The sequence below is a fragment of the Dendrobates tinctorius genome, unplaced genomic scaffold (assembly GCF_039654945.1).
Source record: "Dendrobates tinctorius isolate UK_male_01 unplaced genomic scaffold, ASM3965494v1 ptg000384l, whole genome shotgun sequence".
In the NCBI taxonomy this organism is placed as follows: domain Eukaryota; kingdom Metazoa; phylum Chordata; class Amphibia; order Anura; family Dendrobatidae; genus Dendrobates; species Dendrobates tinctorius.
Genome location: NW_027362050.1, coordinates 2865942 through 2887500, shown reverse-complemented (window position 1 = coordinate 2887500; position 21559 = coordinate 2865942). Strand labels below are relative to the sequence as shown.

At 44.8% G+C, this 21559-nt stretch overlaps 1 protein-coding gene across 4 annotated transcripts in view; it reads left to right on the top strand.

The window, feature by feature from the left end:
• The window catches only part of KMT5B (lysine methyltransferase 5B), a 24522-nt gene extending 3186 nt beyond the window's left edge, over positions 1-21336 (top strand). For 3 of the 4 annotated variants that reach the window (XM_073563247.1, XM_073563245.1, XM_073563246.1), the window contains 9 exons: positions 7681-7914; positions 8273-8420; positions 9131-9296; positions 10082-10191; positions 10288-10454; positions 10733-10752; positions 10844-10980; positions 17832-18022; positions 18736-21336. In XM_073563247.1, the coding sequence (XP_073419348.1) occupies positions 7755-7914; positions 8273-8420; positions 9131-9296; positions 10082-10191; positions 10288-10454; positions 10733-10752; positions 10844-10980; positions 17832-18022; positions 18736-20177 (2541 nt within the window). In that variant the 5' untranslated portion in view covers positions 7681-7754 and the 3' untranslated portion in view covers positions 20178-21336. Of the gene's footprint in view, positions 1-7680; positions 7915-8110; positions 8166-8272; positions 8421-9130; positions 9297-10081; positions 10192-10287; positions 10455-10732; positions 10753-10843; positions 10981-17831; positions 18023-18735 lie in introns of those variants that run through there. The other variant, XM_073563248.1, reaches the window with a different exon arrangement.
• Positions 21337-21559: the final 223 nt, after the last annotated feature.

Genomic DNA, 21559 nt, shown 5'->3' with positions numbered 1-21559 from the left:
TCACTGACCTGCTCCCTTTTTTACATTTTTAATATAATATGTATTGAAAAAAATCACATTCAGCAGGCAGGCAGCTGTGATGCAGCATGATCGTATCTATAATATGCGTTAATTTATTGTATTTAGTGATATACATTTATTCTTATAAAAAAAATAATTCTCAAAATGGCGCCGGCCACGCCTGCCCAGTAGCATCTGACGGCAATCCAATAGATGCATCTGCACAGGCTTCAACAGCGCCATCTTGGTGGAGACAAAAAATAATTTTTTCCTCTAGCAAAGTGGCACTAGTACCATCAATCGGATCGCAGATAGATGTTACTGTACAGGCATAGCCGGCGCCATTTTGAGAAATATTTATTCTTAAAAAAAATCTATCAGTAAATACGATTGATTTAATGCATATTATAGATTTGATCATACTGCAGTGCTGCCTGCCTTCTTCTGAATTAGATTTTTTTTCTTTTCAATACATAAAATAGGGGGCAGGTCAGTAAGGGATCAGTGACCTGTCAGAAGCCATACACATGAATACCTAATCAGAGCTCCACATGAAGACCCCCCCCCCCTACAGGCCGCCCCGGAGCACGAGCATATCATTAACTCAAAACTGAAAATAAAGGTTAAACAACAACCACAAGACAGATTTCGTCATTCAAGGCATCATTTTAATCAGTATAATGACGCCGACCTGACTCTGTCTGTAGGTTACTGTGCACAATCCTGCTGACAGGTTCCCTTTAAAGAGGTGGTCCACTACTTTTACATTGATGACTTGCTGAGCTTCTCCATCTACTTGTAGTGGATGGAGCTTGGTACTGAACATCCGCCTCCTATTCAAATCAATAGGAGGCCAATGTGTTGTACCCCGTGGCGGCCACTACAAGTAAACGGAGCAGCTCGGCAACTGAGTACTTCCAGACGGTGACTGACACAAACACAGATAACAGCTGGGGGTGACAGGTGTCGGACCCCGGCCGATTAGACATTGATGACCTATCCTAAAGATAGGTCATTAATCTCTTTAGGGTTTTGCATTTACAGGTATAGTCATTGGGTTTTGTAAGAGACCACTTGTGTCTGCCATGTGACCGATTCCTCCCCTGCACCATTTCTTCTTTTCTGTTGCTGTAACAGTATTGAATTCTTAACGCAGATGTGAATAAAGCCTAATTCCTGCATCCTGGGAATTGCGGTATTTTTTTAAAACTATAGAAATCTGATGTCCGAAAACCATTCACAGAATGTAGTAAAGCAATGGGAAGTGCACTCCATATTACCTCAGGGTAAGGGGCCTAAAACTCAGTTCTTTGCTTAGATATTGATTACCCATCTTCGTAACCAGTCGTCAATATGAGATCCGTGGGGGTCATACACCCAGAACCCTTACAGTAACCAGCTCTGGTGGTGCCTGGACGTACATTGTTTGGAGCCAGAACGGCACAGTGCTATACATTAATATTCAAATTGTCTCTTAACTACTCAGGAAGAGAACTAGAACTCTAGCGCCACCTATTGTAAGTAGTCACCTTGCCACATGACTTAAGATAAAAGCAAAACCAAAATTTCTGTTTGCAGTCTCATGTTTTGTGATGTTGCCCCTCGTCAGTGTAAAGCAAGAGGTCTGATTTGGCTGATTGAGAGGCCTCTGACTGGAGTGTAAAGGGTAATGTTTCTCCTTATGGAGAGTGTCATGCCAGTGTTAGGAGACTTATAGGCCATGCATTGCTCCTCTGGGAAATTCATTTTGCACTGATGAAGGGGGAACCCACCACTAGGACAACCCCTTCTTATACTAAATGTTCAGCCCCGATAAAATAATAAAGCCTATACTCTCCTTTCGTGCCGTCTCCGTTCCAGCGGTGTTGACATTCGCGATCTTGGGGCTGTGATGCGGTGCTGCGACACGTGGCGCCACGGCTAAACAGTGCGGCGTCACTGTCTCTGCCTTCGGACAAACTGAACACGAAGAGTAAGTCCGGGCTGCAGCTGATCCCTGACTTTCTCTTTATGTTCAATTTGTACTAAGGAGGAGACCGTGGCGCCAGCGCTGATTGGGCCCCAGCGCCTTGTGTCACAACACTGCATCACAGCCCTGGGGAGAGCGAGTGCTGACACCGCGGGAATGGCGCTGGCACGGGAGGTGAGTATAGGCTTTACTATTTTATTGGGGCCGAACACTTAGTTAAAGAAGGGGTTGTCCTAGTAGTGGACAACCCCTTTAAGGCTGGGTGCCCACGATCCGGAACTAGCAGCGCTTTGGATTCAGTGTAAGTTTGCTGCGTCCAAAGCACTGCCTTCTATTGAACACAGGTAAATCCGCATGTGTTCACTGAACAGTGCAGATTTACCACATCCAATACATTTCTATTGTTGAAGTTTCTCTTGCGGAGACTAGCATCTCCGCAAGAGAAATTGACACGCTGCGGTCTGGAGAGACGCACCGCATGTCAGTCTCCACAGGTGACTGTATGCATAGTGGACATGGGATTTCTAGAAATCCCATCCACTATGCTGTCACACCTGGCCGCTGCGGGTTTGGCGCAGCATAAATACCTAGTGTCAAACCCGCAGCAATTACTGATCGTGGGCACATACCCTAAAGGGTCAATATTGGCTTTTAGGATTGCTACTTCCAAAAGCTAGAGTTCAAGTTCTCTTTCTCTCTGAAGAGACAATTTGCATATTCAATTTCCTAGAGGAGCATTGCATAGCCTATAAGTCTCCTTACACAGGCATGTTACTTTCCACAAGGATAGTATACAAGGAGTAACGTCTATCTAGTGAAATCTGCCGAGAACTTTAGTTCATCTCTTATTTTGCTGAATTGGAGCTGACAAAAGCTGATTGTCAGGGTGTGTCAGAGCACCACAGATTGACCCTGATGACATGTCCTTCGGATAGGTCATCAATATCAGAAGTAGCAGTAAATGCCTTAAACTAGTGATGTACAGTTTGAGTTCTGAACCTATTGTTTTCTCTCCACAGTCCATATGCAACAAAATCACCAGCTGTGCCTGTCACTTGATAACTAATTTTGCACTTGTTATAAAATAATGTCAGGTTGGGACTTTATGGAATATTACTATATTCCTCTGCTCATGCTCTGAGGCACCTTCATAGAATGTTTGAAGGTGCCGCTGCATGAGCACCAGTGATACCTGCATGTGTAAGATGATGTACACTAGGTGGATATTCAGATTTTGTGCTGAGATAAGAAGAAGCTGCTCACAGTGCTGTCCACCATGTCTGTATAATCTCATACTGGAGATACCAGGTCCCTCATAAGTCATCCTCTTCTTACCTCAACACTCCTGGTGTCTACAGTGTTAGATCAGATGGACAGGGTGGACAGCAGTGTGAGCAGCCTCTTCTTACCTCAGCCTCCCCTGGTATTTCCAGTATTGGATCAGATAGACATGGTGTACAGCAGTGTGAGCAGCCTCTTCTTACTTCAGCACCCCTGGTATCTCCAGTATTAGACCAGATAGACATGGTGGACAGCAGTGTGAGCAGCCTCTTCTTCTTACCTCAGCACACTGGTATCTACAGTATTAGATCAGATAAGGTGGACAGCAGTGTGAGCAGCCTCTTTTTGCCTCAGCACCCCTGGTATCTCCTGTATTACATCAGAGAGGGTGGACAGCAGTGTGAGTAGTCTCTTTTTACTTCATCACCCCTGGCATCTCCAGTATTAGATCAGATAAGACAGGGTGGACAGCAGTGTGAGCAGCCTCTTTTTGCACCCCTGGTATCAAAATATCTACTGGGGACACATCTCCCTACACAAGCAGAGTTTCCTACTGCACATGTTCAGAGACTCCTTCTGACTTTCCAGGACAGGTCTGTCAGTATAACAAGGTGGCGGCCATAATAATTCTACTGTGATAATCTCTCTAGAAAAAAATGAGTAGTGTTTTTCTGTTATCATGACATATCCTTTTGTTTTGTTTTTTTTTCTATTCGTAGATTTAAAAAAAAAAAAAAAAAGCATTCCTGCATTTTGTTCCATCCCTGATCTCCACCTATCTATCATAATCGGCACTTCTTAATGAATGCGAGTGCATAACATAGTAGTTTAGCCTCCTCTTTGTTCTCATTTGCCTCCCTTTTGATTTAAAAATGTCATTTTACATTGCATTTCTCCATGCTCTGTGTTTAATCTCATGATGCATCACAAAGGTAGTTTGAGCCAGGACTGTGTCTGGCTGCTGTGGGGTCAGTGTTGTTCACCTCTCGACATATATTATGCAAAGTAAGGTAATATTTATATACCTTCAGGAAGGTTGAACTGTGATCTTCATCATTAGAATTGTGACAGGAGCTGTCTAGTCATCATTAGTAGCTATGATAGGAGTTTCTGCCTTTTCCACTCCTTTTACTTCATGGAGAACTTCAATGGTACCATCCATGCAGTTTCATTGTCATACTGGCTGTTTTACTAAATGAAATGGGGACCCCCTTTGGAGAAAATATAGCCATCAAATTCTCAAAGGGTAACCATAAGATGGCCTGACCTTATTGAGAAGTATACCAAGAATTTTGAGATATAGAGAAAATATTGGCAGAATTTTAAACGTGTAGGTTTATATTTACTATCGGGAGAATTGTGAAAGCATGAATTAATTTTCTTTTTATTGGAGTGCTACTTTAAAGGCTTTTTCATGCTTCTGCAACACCCCTTCAGTGTACATTTCAAGGGTCATAGGGCCACACTAAAAACATTGGTATTGCAGGTCTAGTTTTATCTCTATATATAAAAGTGATTGTATGTATGTGTGTGTGTGTCACCAACCAATCACGAAGCATCTTTCATTTTACCAGAGCTGTTCAAAGGAAGCTGAGCTGTGATTGGTTGCTATGAGCAACAGTTTTCCTTGCAAACAATCGCTAAGCATCTCATTTCACCAGAGCTGGTTAAAAGTAGCTGAGCTGTGATTGGTTGCTATGAGCAAGTTTTCCCACTTGACGACACCTCAGCAGACACTGACATGGTGGGAGAAATCTAGCATCCCCGGGAACATAAGCTGCAGCCATTGTCTGCCCCCCAGAAAGGAGCAGAGCACATGACAGAAATGAATCCCCCCCCCCCCTCCCTGCCCATATCCCCATCACACATCCTTCATCCCGTAGGCACATCTTCCCTCTTAAAGGGATTATTGGTATGGAAGTCAGAGCAAATCCATCCAGGGCTTTGGTTTTGACCCCAGGCCTCTCTTAAAGGGATCCCTGGTATGGAAGTTAGGACTGTTCCACTCAGCTCTGTGGTTCTGACCCCAGGATCTCTTAAAGGGATCATTGGTATATAAGTTAGGGAAAATCCACTATGCCCTTTGGTACTGACCCCAGGCCTTTCTTAAATGGATCTCCGGTATGGAAGTCAGGGCAAATCCATCCAGCGCTTTGGTTCTGACCCCAGGTCTCTCTTAAAGGGATCTCCTGTATGGAAGTTAGGGCAAATCCCTCAACGCTCGTGATTCTGACCCCAGGGTTCTATTAAAGGGATCATTGGTATGCAAGTGAGGGCAAATCCACTGCGCTTTGGTACTGACCCCAGGCCTCTCTTAAAGGGATCTCCGGTATGGAAGTTAGGGTAAATCCCTCAGTGCTCTGATTCTCACCCCAGGCTTCTATTAAAGGGATAATTGGTATGGAAGTTAGGATAAATCCACTCAGTGCTCTGGTTCTGACCTCAGGCCTCTCTTAAAGGGATCCCCGGTATGGAAGTTAGACAGTTCCACTCAGCGCTCTGGTTCTGACCCCAGGCTGACGGGATATTAGGGGTAGTAGTCCAGTGGCTCTGGCTGACGGGATGATATGGGATATTATAGTGAATGTGGCTATGTGGAGTGTGCGGGGCTCTACACTCAGAGATAGAGAGAGATATATATATATATATATATATATATATATATATATATATATATAATTATAATTTGTTATAACTAACCATAGTTAGTTACTATGCCCGGGCAGCGCCGGGCTCTTCAGCTAGTATGACTATATATTAACCTGCAACAATGAGTCAGCTTCATTATGCAGCTCTCTGATTTAAATGATCTTTGTAGTTCCAATCAGCATAGTCTCTTCTGATGGTCAATGCACTGACTAAAGCTGGAGTCACACATAGCGAGTCACCAGCGATCCCGACAACGATATCAACGTGTCAGGATCGCTGGTGAGTCGCTACATGATCGCTGGTGAGCTGTCAGACAGCTTCACCAGCGATCAGGACCAGCGACGCCGAGCGCGCTGTGTCGCTGTGTACTTTAGTTACCAGCGCGCTGATGCAGGGAGCTGGTAACTAAGGTACACATCGGGTATCTAAGGGGCGTGCGTCACTTAGAAACCCGATGTGTACCTTGGTTACCAGCTGATCGCTGGTCTCCCGCCTGTCACACGCAGCGATGCGTGCTGGCCAGCGGGAGACCAGCGATGGAAGAAATGTCCAGAGGTTTCCAAGAGCGATCAGCCATACCGGCAGGGGGGACGGTCGCTGATCGCTGTCACACACAGCGATCTCGCTGGAGAGATCGCTCTTGTGTCACAAAACTTGTGACTCGGCAGCGATCTCGCTAGCGAGATCGCTATGTGTGAAGGGGCCTTAACAAAATGCCAAAATATTCACCCAAAATGGTATTTTCAATACAAATATCTCTCCAAAGTGTCAGCCACTAGGTGTCCACTTCCTGTTGTCACTCGTGCCGCAAGATGAATTACAAGAATTGGAGGTCGGCCTTTGTCTGAGCGCTTGCCCTCCTGTCTGTTCAACTGCATACAGGCATAAGGGGCGGGCTTTCAGTCCAGCCCAGGGCAGGTGTAAGGGGCGGGCTTTCAGTCCAGCCCAGGGCAGGTGTAAGGGGCGGGCTTTCAGTCCAGCCCAGGGCAGGTGTAAGGGGTGGGCTTTCAGTCCAGCCCAGGGCAGGCAAGCCATTGTCAGGCACAGTGCATGATACAAAGTCAAGGAAAGGAAGTTCCAACACCTATATTGGCAGCAGAATGTTGTTAAAAATAACCACTTAGGCGAAACAATGGAAGGCTCGTTACGGGACCCCTGGACAAATTAGACTGGTATGTGCAAACTAATCAGTTTTAACTACTTTTTTGGGATAAAGGCAAAGAGTCCATAATTATTTCATGCTGATTTTGGATGAAAAATGCTTAAAATACAATGTCATGTTGATTAATCTGCTTCCCCAAAGTTTCCAACACATTAATTTAAAGGCGTGTATGCTTCAGCATCAGGAGAAGAGCAGGGCTAGAGACGTCACATCTAGTGATACCAGCCAGTCGTGGTACCTTCTCCGCTCTTCTCTTGATGCGTAAATGAGTGGAGCAGACATGCCTCCTTTAATTGTTTGCTCTGATCTTATAGTATTGCTTTGTGGATCAGTTTATGCATAAAACTTATTTTTGGTGTTCTGCATCTTGGGAGGTTTTAGCTTTACACCATCCAGGAGTACTCTAAAGCATCTGTTATCAATTTGTTGTCTTTCTAATGTCAGCCGATATAAACTGGATGCATTGGCTGTAATGTAGGATACTTCCTACGTATGCACTGTAAAATGTAATCGTATGGGAGCTTATACCTGAACGGAAGGCGTGTATTTCACTCTCAGTAACTATCGTATTCGAAGTCTATAATTTGCCTATTAAACGGTTTTGTGTGTTTACTTTCAGGCATCCAGATTTGACACATTTCAAGGCTCTGAAAGAGAGGGACTAAATGCAACTAGGCCAGGTTCAATGTTGGCATGAAGTGGTTGGGAGAATCCAAGAACATGGTAGTGAATGGCAGGAGACATGGAAGCAGGTTGTCCAGTGAACACCATCGGAGTCGAAGCCAGACACGGAGTTCAGGGAGAGAAAATTTGAGAGCCAGCAAAAATGTTCCTGAGCCGAGATCTAGCAGATGTAAGTCACTCATGTCTGTATATTTCCTACATTTTTTTTTTTACTTTATTTTTGTCATTCTGCAAAAAAAAAAAATTTGTGGCTTCGAAAACTTGTCAGCGGAGATCTCTAGATATGTTAGGGTATCGCCATGCACAGCGTCGTCGGATGGACCCCTGTTCCTTATGAAGTGTCCATGGTTGTATTTTTTTTTCAGTCGTGCATTCCTTGCGTCCATGCAGGCCGAGATCTTCTTCAAGGTGACGTGTCAGGTGAACACATCGGCGGCTTGTCATTACTTTCATACAACCCTCAGTTATATATTTCAGAACATTTAGGAAAGTAATTCTATTTTTTATACATATCTATATAATTGCAGGTAGCAGTGGATCCACGTTTGAAACTCAGAGTCGCTATGTACCATCGTCGGGAATGTCTGCAAAAGAACTGTGTGAAAATGATGACCTTGCAACAAGCCTGGTGCTGGATCCCTATTTGGGGTTTCAGACACATAAAATGAATACCAGGTAACAAAATGCAGTCCAGTCACTCAATTATGTGACTATTATAGGGTGGACTAGCATGCGTCACACACAATGCTTCTACAATAGTGTTCTACAGTTTAATATTGCACTTTAATAATCGTGGCTGTGAATTGGTTTAAAGGAGTTTTCCAGGAAGTTGATATCAATTGCCTATTCTAAAGATTGATGGCAGTCTGATATGAAGAGGTGCAGTAATCAACTGATCATCGAGGCTGCCATGAGCGCTAAGACACTTTCGTGGTTTACCAGACACGGTTTAGTGTTAGTCAACCCCCACAGCGATCCCGAAAATGGGGCTAGTACTTTCAGGAACCAGGCTCAGCATTGCCCCCCAAGTTGCATATTTTTTGGGGTGGGATTTTATTTAATCTACCTTCCCTGGAATAAAATATTGAGTGTTTGGGTCTTTGTCACGGTCTAGCGACACCTGAAATGTAATCTAGTCACTGCTACAAAATGAAAACTGCTATGTCTGTTAGTATGTGCATGTCGAGAGAGACAAGTTCTTGGGCAAGAATGCCAAAAATTGGCTTGTCATTAAGGGGTAAATAAAGACAAGTAAGATTTTGACTATTCCTTTATCTAAAGAAGTGCTATTTTTATTTTATTGTAATGGATGTACACATTAATTAAAAGGTAATTTTATAATTATTTGCCCAGCTCTGAACTAAAAAATAACATTTCTTTCTCAGGTTTCGCCCTATTAAAGGGAGACAGGAGGAGCTGAAAGAAGTGATCGAGCGTTTCAAGAAAAGCGAACACTTGGATAAAACCTTCAAAAATCTGGTATCTGGAGATTGGGCACGTCATTATTTTCTGAACAAGAATAAAATGCAAGAGAAGCACTTCAAAGAACATGTAGGTTCTCCTTTCTCTACAAAAAGAAACTCTTTACTTTATATTTTGTACTTTAGCTTAAGGGGGTTGGCCACTACTTGAATAATCCCTTTTCAATCATCAGGTTGTCCCCTTGTAACATAATAACACCTATACCTGCCTCTGGCGCCATTCCAGCAATGTCTGCCCTGGGTCACCTGGGGATTGCGTGTCATGTCATGCAATTCCTGCTGCCAATGTCATGCGATCCCGGTGAGAGCCAGTGCCGACAACTTCTGGAACGGTACTGGCACTGGAGGTCAGAATAGGTGTCTTTATTTTATAAGAGGGGAACATAGGGGTTGTCAGAGTAGAGGACAACATGTTAATTTTTTTTTTCCAGAAAGCATAGCAGGGAAGAAATAGTCTGATTATCTAGTGTGTTCTAACAGCTGTAGATGGACGGATCAATTTGTGGGACTCGAGTCCATCAGTCAGGTCAGTAGTCTCTGGCCGTGAGATTGGCAAATCTTTTACCTTTCGGATTCCCTGCTCAGCTTTTGATTAGTTAGGGCTGACACTGTGTGATGTCATGCCAGCCTTGGCTAATCAAACGCCGTGCCGGCAATCCCGGAAGTTAAGAGATTCCCTAACCTCCTGGCCAGAGGCTTAAATGACCTTGCCGATTTGGATTGGAGTCCCGCTAATCGATCTGCGCCATCTCTATTTACAGCGCTTGCTGTAATATATTATCAAGCTCTGTTTAGGCAGGGAATGTAGATTTATTATGCCCTTATATGACTTGTTTGTATTTCCTAATTCCTCAGGTGTTCATCTACTTGAGAATGTTTGCAACTAGTAGCGGGTTTGAGATCTTACCTTGCAACAGATATTCTTCTGAGCGAAATGGAGCAAAAATAGTTGCAACTAAAGAATGGTATAACTCTTCCCATTAATTTTCTTACGTGTATCCAGTTATGTATGATATGTCTTAGATGTTCATATTTTTTTTTTTTTTTTTATCTTTTAATAGGAAACGTAATGACAAAATAGAGCTTCTCGTGGGCTGCATAGCCGAGCTGTCCGAGGCAGAAGAGAATATGCTGTTGCATCACGGGGAAAATGATTTTAGTGTCATGTACTCCACCAGGAAAAACTGTGCTCAGTTGTGGCTTGGGCCGGCTGCGTTCATTAACCATGGTATGTTTTAGGCAAACTATATAGAAATTTCACTTTACCTGCATGTACAAATCGTGGATATGAGATTAAATCTTATGGTGAATGTAATTTCTGTCTCCTATACAATATTGGCTTGGAGAGATACAGGTCGCACGCTAAGCAATTCAATGTTGAGACGACCGTAAGATTTCTGTAATAATATGACCTGCATTTTGCCACAGCTAAATTATATGTTCAATTGAAAAGAAGTCTTATTTCAGCCTTAATACTGTTCATTGTTTCTTTCCCAACACCGACAGATTGCAGACCTAACTGTAAGGTAAGTAATTCTACATGTACAGAACTAGGAACTGTCCATATAATTCATAGGAAGGAAATGAAAATATGAAATGTCTGCTTTGATGTTGCAGTTTGTATCAACCGGCCGTGACACTGCTTGTGTAAAAGCCCTGCGGGATATTGAGCCAGGGGAGGAGATCTCATGTTATTATGGAGATGGCTTTTTTGGAGAAAATAATGAATTCTGTGAATGCTATACATGTGAAAGGTATGTTTTTTTTTTTTTTTTTTTTTTTTTTTTATAGGTAAATATTTTACAATCATTTAGGGAAAATACAGCTGTAACAGTCATCCTGACATGGATTTTCAAAATGATTACACCAGCTTCATCAGGTCTAAAAGATGTATTCTCTTCATAATTCACCCAAGGTGTTCAGATCAGGAGACACTTGGCCACTTAATCACTTTCACCCTGTTCTTCTGCAGACATGCAACAGATGTGGGGTTTGCTTTATTGTCATGTTGGAAAAGTGCACATTTACCAAGGGCACGGAGTCATGGGAGCATCTTCTCTATCAATGCAGAGCAATACGTCTGTGAATTCATGATGCCATGAATTATATGTAGCTCCCTGACACAAGCAGCTCTCATGCAGCCACACACGAGGATACTACCTCCACCATGTTTCACTGTAGGCACCATTTTTCTAAATGGATGGTGTCTATGTCAATTCATAATGTACTGTCCTGTATTGAAAGAGCAGATACTGCCATCACTCTATGCCCTTGGTAAATGTGCACTTTTCCAACATGACAATGATCCAAAACTCACAAAAGTTGCATTTCTGAAGAAGAAAAGAAGCGATGCGGTCAGATAAAAGCGTTTCTCGGGTCTCCCATCCAGTGACCACAGATTACCGATGTGGCCATTAGACCCAGTTCCTGCAAGTCAATTTGGATCAGTACTAATCACCATGTTACCAGGGAAGATGCCGTTACCTTTGTTAAACGGTCCTTTGTGTATTTTGAAGAGAATGAACACAATTTTGTGAAGACGTGTTTTTGTTTATTACTCTGTCGCCTAATTGGGGGACACAGAACCGTGGGTGTTATGCTGCTGTCCACAAGGAGGCGACACTATGCATAATCTGAAAAAGATTAACTTTGGCCCCTCCTCTGCAGTATACACCCCTGGACGGCGTCAGCCTTCTCCAGTTTTTGCTTAGTGTCGCAAGGAGGCACACCTAGGAGTTTTTACTCCGTTTTTTTTTTTTTTTTTCCTGGATTTTTTTTCCAACGGACTACAGATGAAGAAAAGCGGGTCTCCAGCGAGACTCCCGGCATGGCTCCCTCCTCGGTCCCCTATTAGGGGTACCCGGTTGAGGTCGAGGTGGCTATTCCCCATGTCGCTCCTTCCCCAGTCCTTCGGGTACTGGTTCGAAGTTGAGAACCCCCCCCTCCCTCCTCAGTTCCATTTAGCTCTGGGTTGAGGTTGAGCCGACGACAAAGCCCCATGACGGTGACGGAAGCACCCTCCCTAATCCCCCTCTGGGGGTATTAGGTTGAGACACCGCAGGTAGGGCCTGTACCAGGCACCATTCGGACGCTTACAAGCCCAGGGACCCCAGTCCAGCTGCGGGCTCCTGTTGGGACCGGGGGAGATGCAGCAAGGAACAGCACTTGTCAGAGACCGGACTCCCTGTGCCGTGTCTCTGCAGCAGCACCAGCTGCACGGCGCCTCAAAGGGACCCTCCACAGAGCCCAGTGTGCGTTCAGAGCCCACAGCTAGCCTTCTTTTTCATTCCGGGGGGGGGGGGGTCTGGGTTAAATCCAACCCCCCCATGGGCAACCGCGCCGTCCTGGAGCCCTGCTGGGCATGAGATCTCAAATTTAGGCCGCGGCTTCGGCCTACCCGAAGCCGCCGCCCTATTCCCGCCCCCCCGGATGACAAAAATGACACACTGCAGTGTCATAGAAGGGGCGGATCGAGACAGAAAGGGCGTGCTTTTACATAGCTCTGCGCGCCCTTTTCAGCTCTCCACTCCCTTCCCCCTCCACCTCAGAATTCCGGTGGCCATCTTGCTGCACCAGAAGACATAGCTGAAGGCAGCACAGCGGTCTCTGGGGGGGCACAGGACTGGGATTTATCGGCGCTGGACCTAGGGGGCGCATCGGTGGGGTAAGATCACAGCTGGGTTCTCTGTACTCAGCTGTGAGTTCATATAACCTATAACACTGGGCAGCACGGTGGCTCAGTGGTTAGCGCTGGAGTCCTGGGTTCGAATCCCACCAAGGACAACATCTGCAAGGAGTTAGTATGTTCTCCCCGTGTTTGCGTGGGTTTCCTCCGGGCACTCCGGTTTCCTCCCACACGCCAAAGACATACTGATAGGGATTTTAGATTGTGGGCCCCATCAGGGACAGTGATGAATATATGTGCAAACTGTAAAGCGCTGCGGAATATGTTAGCGCTATATAAAAATAAAGATTATTATTATTATTAATGCTCCCCCTATTCTTCTCTGCGCAGATACCCCTGTAAGGCCTCTGCTAATCAGCCTCTGGGCACTATGTTGGGCTCAAGAAAGAGGACCAGACAAGACTGCTTTTATGCAGTCTGCACAGCCTGCAAGGTTACTCTCCCCAGCGGAAGCACATACCCGCACTGCCGGGACTGTACCCAAAACGCTGGATCAAAACCCCAAGAAGTCCCTACCAACGCTTCTGCGGCTGCTACTGCACCGGAATGGGCTACTCAGATGTTGCAGTCTATGACACAGTCTATAGATAACCTGACCTCCACACTACTGCAGTCTCTGCAGGGTCATGTCTCGGCTATGAACCTTACCCAGCAAAGGGACATCCGGTCTCAGGAATAAGCCGCTTCTGACAGTTTGAGACGTAAGCGGACCCACAGGTCGCGTTTATCTGCGTCTTCACATAGCACTAGGTCGTCTCCCTCCAGGGAGAGACACAGTGGCTCCAGGTCACCTTAGACCGTCCCCTGATAGAGAAAGACAATGTGGATCTCCACAACGATCCCAGACCACAGAACCCCTCCACCCTAGTTCGCCCGCTAGGGAGCTCCTTAGCGATGCGCAAGACTCGGAGGGCATATGTGACTCGTAACTCAGATAACGAAACAGAGAACGCTCTGCTCCCTTGTCCCCCTAGCAATACGGCGCTAGTTGAGGATATAATCTCGTCCATCCTTCGGGTGCTGGACATTTCTGATCCAACCCCGGAAGCACCAGAACACAAGATTTCCTGCGAGAGTGTTCAGAAACCATCTAAGGTCTTCCCTAATCAACTGGAATTTCAAAAAATACTTTCTAAGCATTTTTCGCAGCCTGAGAAAAAATTCGCCAATCGCAAATACTTAGAAGCAAAGTACCCCTTCCCACAGAAGGACACTAAGGAATGGACAGATCCACCTGACGTGGACCCCCCAGTCTCTAGGCTAGCAGCACAAACACTTCTATCACTGCCGGACAGCTCAACCCTCAAGGACGCAGCAGACAAACAGGTAGAACGCATGGCTCGTTCAATCTTCGAAGCGGCAGGTGCCTCTTTGGCCCCCCCCGTTTGCTTCAGTTTGGGCAGCCAAGGCCATTATGGCCTGGGCTAAACTATTGCAACAGGGCCTCCAAGCTTCAAATCCTCAGCTGGCGGACGAGGCGGTGCAAATTGCAGTAGTGGCAGATTACATGGTCCAGGCAGCGTTGGATTCTGCAAGAGGGGTAGCGGGAATAGCATCAAACGCCATCACGATCCGGCGTATTCTCTGGCTTAGAGAATGGAAGGCGGATGCGGCCTCAAAAAAGTCTCTTACAAATCTCCCGTACTTCAGTGGGCATCTTTTCGGTGAAAAGCTGGATACCATGATAACCAATGCTACCGGGGGTAAAAGTACTTCTCTCCCTCAACTAAAACCAAAACGCACATTTAAAAGACGTAATCAATCTCGTTTCCGATCCTTTCGGAATTCTTCAGGCTGGTCTGTCTCGCGCCCAGCACAAAATCGTAACCGCTCCCCCCGCAGAGACAACACACGTGCGGCACAGAGGCAGGACAGGAACTGGCAGCCAAAAGCAAGCCAGGCGAAACCCAAGGGAGGAAAAGCTCAGACTTTCCCCTCATCATTGAGAAAATGGAAACGGTCTTAGGAGCGCAGGAAAGAGACTCGGACAAGAGATGGGGTTAAACCACAACGCGTTTCGACGGAGAATCCGTTTTCATCAGGTGGAAGTTTCTACCTGATGAAGACTGATTCTCCGTCGAAACGCGTTGTAGTCGTTCCATACCTGGACGACCTTCTCATCAAGGACTGCGAGGTCAATGTCGCAATCACAATCGACACTCTTGAGTCGCCTGGGATGGTTAGTCAACTTACAGAAGTCATCTACTACCCCGAGTCAGTCTCTGGCCTTCCTAGGGATGCTATTCGACACCTCCAGGGGTCTGGTGATCCTCCCCAGGGACAAGGCACTAGCCCTCCGTTTGGGAGTTCGCACTCTCCTCCGCAAGTCCCCCCGATCTCTCCGGTATGCCATGAGAGTACTCGGCAGGATGGCAGCAGCAATGGAGGCGGTACCATTTGCCCAGTTTCACCTCAGACCCCTTCAACTGGCCATCCTCAAGTCCTGGGACAGGAATCCGTTCTCCCTCGACAGGGAGTTCCAGTTGTCATCGAAAACCAGGAGGTCCCTGCACTGGTGGCTCAAGCAGCCAACCTTGCTTGCAAGGGGAAAATCCTTTCTCTTAGGTCAATGGAAGGTTTTGACCACCGACGCAAGCCTGACAGATTGGGGCGCGGTGCACCTACATCACAGAGCGCAAGGCAAGTGGTCACCAATGGAAGCGAACATGCCCATCAACATCCTGGAAATTCGGGCCATCTTCCTGGCATTGAAAGCCTTTCATCACTTGCTAGCAGACTCTCGTATCAGAGTACAGTCTGGACAATGCCACGAAGGTGGCGTATGGGAACCATCAAGGCGGGACCCGCAGCATCCAGGCGATGAACGAAGTAACACGTATCCTACACTGGGCGGAGGATGCAAGGTTGGTACTCTCTGCGGTCCACATTCCGGGTGTGGACAACTGGGAAGCCGACTATCTCAGCAGACAAGGAATGGACTGAGGGGGTGGTCTCTCCATCCCGAAATTTTTCGTCGGATCTGCCATCGCTGGGGGACCCCGGACGTGGATCTAATGGCATCCCATCTCAATGCCAAGGTTCCCAATTTCATGGCCAGGACGCGCGATCCGCGGTCGCTCGGAGCAGATGCCCTGGTTCAGGACTGGACCCAGTTCCAGCTTCTGTACATTTTTCCACCCCTCCCCCTGATCTCCAGAGTCCCGAGGAAGATCAAACAAGAGGGAGTTCCCACCATCCTGATTGCGCCAGACTGGCCCAGGCGTACATGGTACGCCGACGTCGTGCAACTCACAGCAGACGCCCCCTGGCGTCTCCCCACACGTCCCGACCTTCTGTCACAAGGCCCGTTCTTCCACCAGAACTCAGGGGCTCTCAATGTGACGGCTTGGCCATTGAGACCTGGGTTTTGATCTAAGTAGGTTTTTCACCGGACGTCGTTAAAACCATGGTCAGGGCTCGAAAGCCAGCTTCAGCCAGGATTTACTATCGTACCTGGAAGGTTTTCTTTACATGGTGCGAATCTCGCGGACAGATCCCACTCCCCTACTCTCTTCCAAAGGTCTTCGGTTTCCTTCAGTCAGGCTTGGATGCCAGGCTATCCCTGGGCTCGCTTAAGAGCCAGGTGTCAGCGCTCTCAGTTCTCTTTCAAAGGCGTATTGCTAACAAGCCGCAAGTGATGACTTTTCTCCAAGGGGTTTCCCGATTTGGTTCCCCCCTACAAACATCCATTGGAGACGTGGGACCTCAACATGGTCCTGACAGCATTGAAGACACCTCCTTTCGAACTCCTTAAGGAGGTCTCCGCCTTCTATCACAGAGGGTGGTTTTTCTGGTGGCAATCACCTCGCTACGCAGGGTGTCCGAACTTTCAGCACTTTCCTGCAGACAACCCTTCCTGGTTTTCCATCAGGACAAAGTGGTTCTCCGTACATTCCCATCCTTCCTTCCGAAGGTTGTGTCCAGCTTCCACCTCAATGAGGAAATCTCTCTACCATCTCTTTGCCCGGTTCCTGTTCATAGAGTGGAGAAGGCTCTGCATACGCTTGACCTTGTCAGGGCATTGCGTATTTACGTGTCTAGGACTGCTCCCTTCCGGAAGTCTGATTCACTTTTCCTTCTTCCAGAAGGCGTTCGCAAAGGCCTACTGGCTTCCAAAGCCACCCTTGCTAGGTGGATCAAGTCCACCATTCAAGAGGCTTACCACCTTAACAATTCTCCTCTTCCGGCCGGTGTCACGGCACACTCTACGCGGGCGGTAGGGGCCTCTTGGGCCATTCGGCATCAAGCCTCGGCACAACAAGTGTGTAAGGCAGCCACTTGGACTAGCCTCCACACATTTACAAAACACTACAGAGTGCATACCCAGTCCTCAGCGGATGCGAGCCTGGGTAGACGGGTCCTGCAGGCGGCAGTACCCCAAATCTAGGGGTCTGACAGCACAATATTCGTCCACTGCTTCCCACCCAGGGACTGCTTTTGGACGTCCCACGGTTCTGTGTCCCCCAATTAGGCGACAGAGTAAAGGAGATTTTTGTGTACTCATCGTAAAATCTCTTTCTCTTAGCCTTTAATTGGGGGACACAGCTCCCACCCTGTTGCCCTTGTGGGCCGTTGTTACGGTTGGTTTCTCATATTGTTGTTTGAGCTCGTTTATAGTAGGCTTCTTACAGGCATGGTTATGTTTCTGGTATATTCCTCCTAATGCTTTTGCACAAAACTGGAGAAGGCTGACGCCGTCCAGGGGTGTACACTGCAGAGGAGGGGCCAAAGTTAATCTTTTTCAGATAATGCATAGTGTCGCCTCCTAGTGGACAGCAGCATAACACCCACGGTTCTGTGTCCCCCAATTAAAAAAGCTAAGAGAGATTTTACGGTGAGTACACAAAAAATCTTTTTTTTCAATCGAGTTAAAGTTGCTACTTTGAAACATTTAACGCTCTAATTATTTATCTTTACCAGGAGAGCAACAGGTGCTTTTAAATCACGTGTTGGACTTAATGAGCCTACTCCTGTAATCAACAGCAAGTACGGACTAAGGGAAACGGACAAACGTTTAAACAGACTCAAAAAGCTCGGCGACAGTGGCAAAAATTCAGACAGCCAGTCAGTGAGCTCCACCACAGATGCAGACACATCTCAGGAAAAATCATGTAAGAGTTTCTTTTACTCTAATAATATCATTAAATGCTTCAATGGTTCCAGTGCTTCCAAATTTCCAGATCTTGGTGGTAATAATAATAAAAAAGTAAAAAAAAAAAAAAAAATCCTTGGTTTTATGTAAATAAAGCTTAATCTTTGTGTGAATGGAGTTTTACAACTAGTGATGAGCGAACTTGCTGGAATAAGGTGTTATCTGAGCATGCTCATGTGCTTAGAGTGTCTTCAGCGTGCTCGAAAAATATGTTTGAGTCCCTGCATGTCTCATGGCAGTTCAACAGCCGCCACACATGCAGGAATTACCTGTTTGTTAGAAAATCCCTGCATGTGTTGTGGCTGTTGAACAGCTGTGAGACATGCAGTCGCGGGGACTCGAACATATTTCACGAGCATGCTCAGATAACACCTTATCCGAGCACGTTCGCTCTTCACTATTTACAACTTTTAATTTTGCTCATTTCAAGATATATTTATTTCTGATCGATGAAATGAGGACAATTGTAAAGAGCAGATACAATTTGTATCCGTTCCAACGCTTGAGAATTGTTCAGCAAGAAAATGTTATGTTGTGTCTGTATTATTGCATTAAAATTGTCTAATAATGACGTTTGTGATCTGATAGTTTTGTTTTTTTTTATCTTTGTGATATGTAAATATATTGTGATGGGTATTTTTTTTTTAACGTTTTTATGTTTTTGCTTTTTAGCAAGAACTAGAAAATCCTCAGTTGCTGCAAAGAAGAATTTGAAAAGCCGAACATTAAGACAGTCCTTGTCAAGAATTCCAGTTTCATCCTCTTCTACCTCATCCAAAGTCACTCACATAAGTAATTCCAGGGTACCAAAGAGACTGAGAAAGCCTGTAAAGCCTTTACATTCTAAAATAAAGATCAGAAGTAGCTGCAGACGACCAGAGCAAAGAAATGCTTCAAAAAAGCTTCAAGTGGGTAACCTTGTCCTCCGCGAACCTAAAGTAGTGCTGTATAAGAATGAGGCCATAAAAAGGGATAAAGAGAGAGACGGACTGGCGAAGTTGGAAGAAACTACCGGTTGTTTAACTAGACACGCGGCTAGAGAATATAAACTGAATTCGATGAAAGGTGCTAACAGCGAAACTGCATGTACATATATCACACGAAGTTCGATGAGAACCAGAATCTCCGTGGAAGCAGATGCTAAGTTCCCACCAAATACTTTGGATGGCTACAGAAATGGCAACAGTGGGAGCATAACTCCGCTGCACAGAACTGAGATTAAAAGTCAGTCTGTACATAAGAACGAACTTGATCAAGAGACCTCAATAAGACGGGAAAACCGCTATCAAAGAAACGGGTTGTGTAAGTCCAGAAGAAGCAGACACTTGAAACGCGTTAAAAACACAGAAATGTCAAATTCTGATTTTGAACCCTCTAAGACAGACAACCCGTGCGACTTAGTAAGCTCGCACTGTGACTCGGTTGTAGGCAGCGTCGTCACCGACAGTTCACTTCATTATAACGACATGAGAAACTCTTCGGAAGACTGCCCAGTGGTCTCGTCACAGATGAGGTCAAAGGAACACATAAGAGTGGTCAAAAATAAAAAGAGCAGAAGGATCACCAGATACGACGCACAATTGATTCTCGAAAATAGCACTGGAATTCCGAAACTAACCCTCCGTCGACGTCACGACAGCAACAGCAGTAAGACTGAGAAGGAGAACGACGACATGGGCTCGTCAAAAATTAGCATTAAACTAAGCAAAGATCCTGAAAAGGACAAGAACAGTCTGTATGTAGCAAAATTAAACAATAGTTTTAACTCTGGATCGGGGAGCAGCTCTACGAAACTGAAGATCCAGTTAAAGAGAGAAGAAGAAGCTAGAATGCCTTTTCCAGAAGAGCTCCATGAAAACGGAGTGTACTGTAACGACACGTTATCTCTTGTGGAAACGAGGATGGAAATGGACGATTACGAGGAGGAGAGCTTGGAGGAATCTTCTGAAGAAGAGGATGAGGAAGACGACGACGAGTATGACGACGAATTTGAGGATGACTTCATTCCTCTGCCACCAGCAAAGCGTTTGAGACTTATTGTAGGAAAAGATTCGATAGACATCGATATATCTTCTAGACGGAGAGAAGATCAGTCTTTAAGGCTCAATGCCTGAACAATATGTCTTTTTTTTATTTTTACCAGAAAGTAATTTGTATTCATTTCCTTTATGAAAGATTCCAATGACTTATTCCCTAACTGTAAATTTTAGAGACTGCACTTCTTCTGTATTGTTAGTCCACTCAAAATTGTATAAAGTGTACAGCATATTGACTTTTTTTTTTTTACAGTGCTTTTTAACAGTCGTCTTATGTGCAATTTTGAGTTTAAACATAAAAAAAAAAATACAACTATAAAAAAAAAATGGTGGGTACTGTTGTATATTATCGTGGGCAGAAAATGTATATAAGTAATAAACTTTCCACACGTGATAATAAAAAAAAAAAAAAGAATCTTATGTGGCTACCCAATCATACTTGTTTCAGGTCATACAGCATCATAAAACAAAAAAAATAAAAATCTCAGCACATTTAATGTCTGGTATGGTTTGATCACCAGCAATGTATTTGCAGCTTAAAAACTTATTTGCTGTGTCTCCTTATTTTGTATTTTTTTTTTTTTTTTTTGTCAGAAGTCTATTTAATACTGTAATACTATCGTTTTTAAAGTACTGTCAGTGTCCTTTGTTGATAGCAAAATTAAGAGTTTCTGGAAAAAAATGTCAATTCAGAATGTTTTTTTTTTCTTATCCTTTTGGCACATTTAATGTACAGGGGCTAGCCATATGCAGAATATAAGTTTGGATATGGTATATTTATTGCTTGTTGTATAAATAAAAACACAAACACTTGTATTTAACACTTTTTTCAACAATTTTTAGGTAAAATTGTTCTTTGCAAGAATAATTGGTGCTTATTTTTTCATGGATAAAATGCTGTGAAATAAAAGAAAAAAATGTGATAAGGAAGACTTGTACCGGTTTAAATGCAACTGTCCTTTTAATTTCTATATTTTTGTTATATAATTTTTGTTGTGTTGCACTTTTTTTTGGGGGGGCAGCTCCATCCAATTTAACATTTTTTTTTTAGAAATGCCATCTGGCAATTGGGGAATGAAGGGGTATGTTTTCTTCCTACTTGTGTATAGTGTATATAATCCTGTAAATATGTGTGGTGTTAGGATTTACACTTCTGCCATTTAAGTTGATTTACTAAAACAAGTTTTTAAGTTAAGTATTCATGACAATAAAATAGGAAGATTTAAAATCAAAAGGATTAATTAATGGTTTGTTTTTCTTTCGGATTAATACAATTGTTTAGCCACATCAACTTCTGATCAAGGCAGCAAAATTGTATACATTTGTTTTACTCTTTTTCACTCCCTTAAAGCAGCACCCTTCCCATCAAAGTTTGTGTCCCCTTAATATACTGCAGTCATCATATTATACGGCACTGTGTATTTACAGTTGCCCATTTTGCCTTTCTACCCAGATAATTC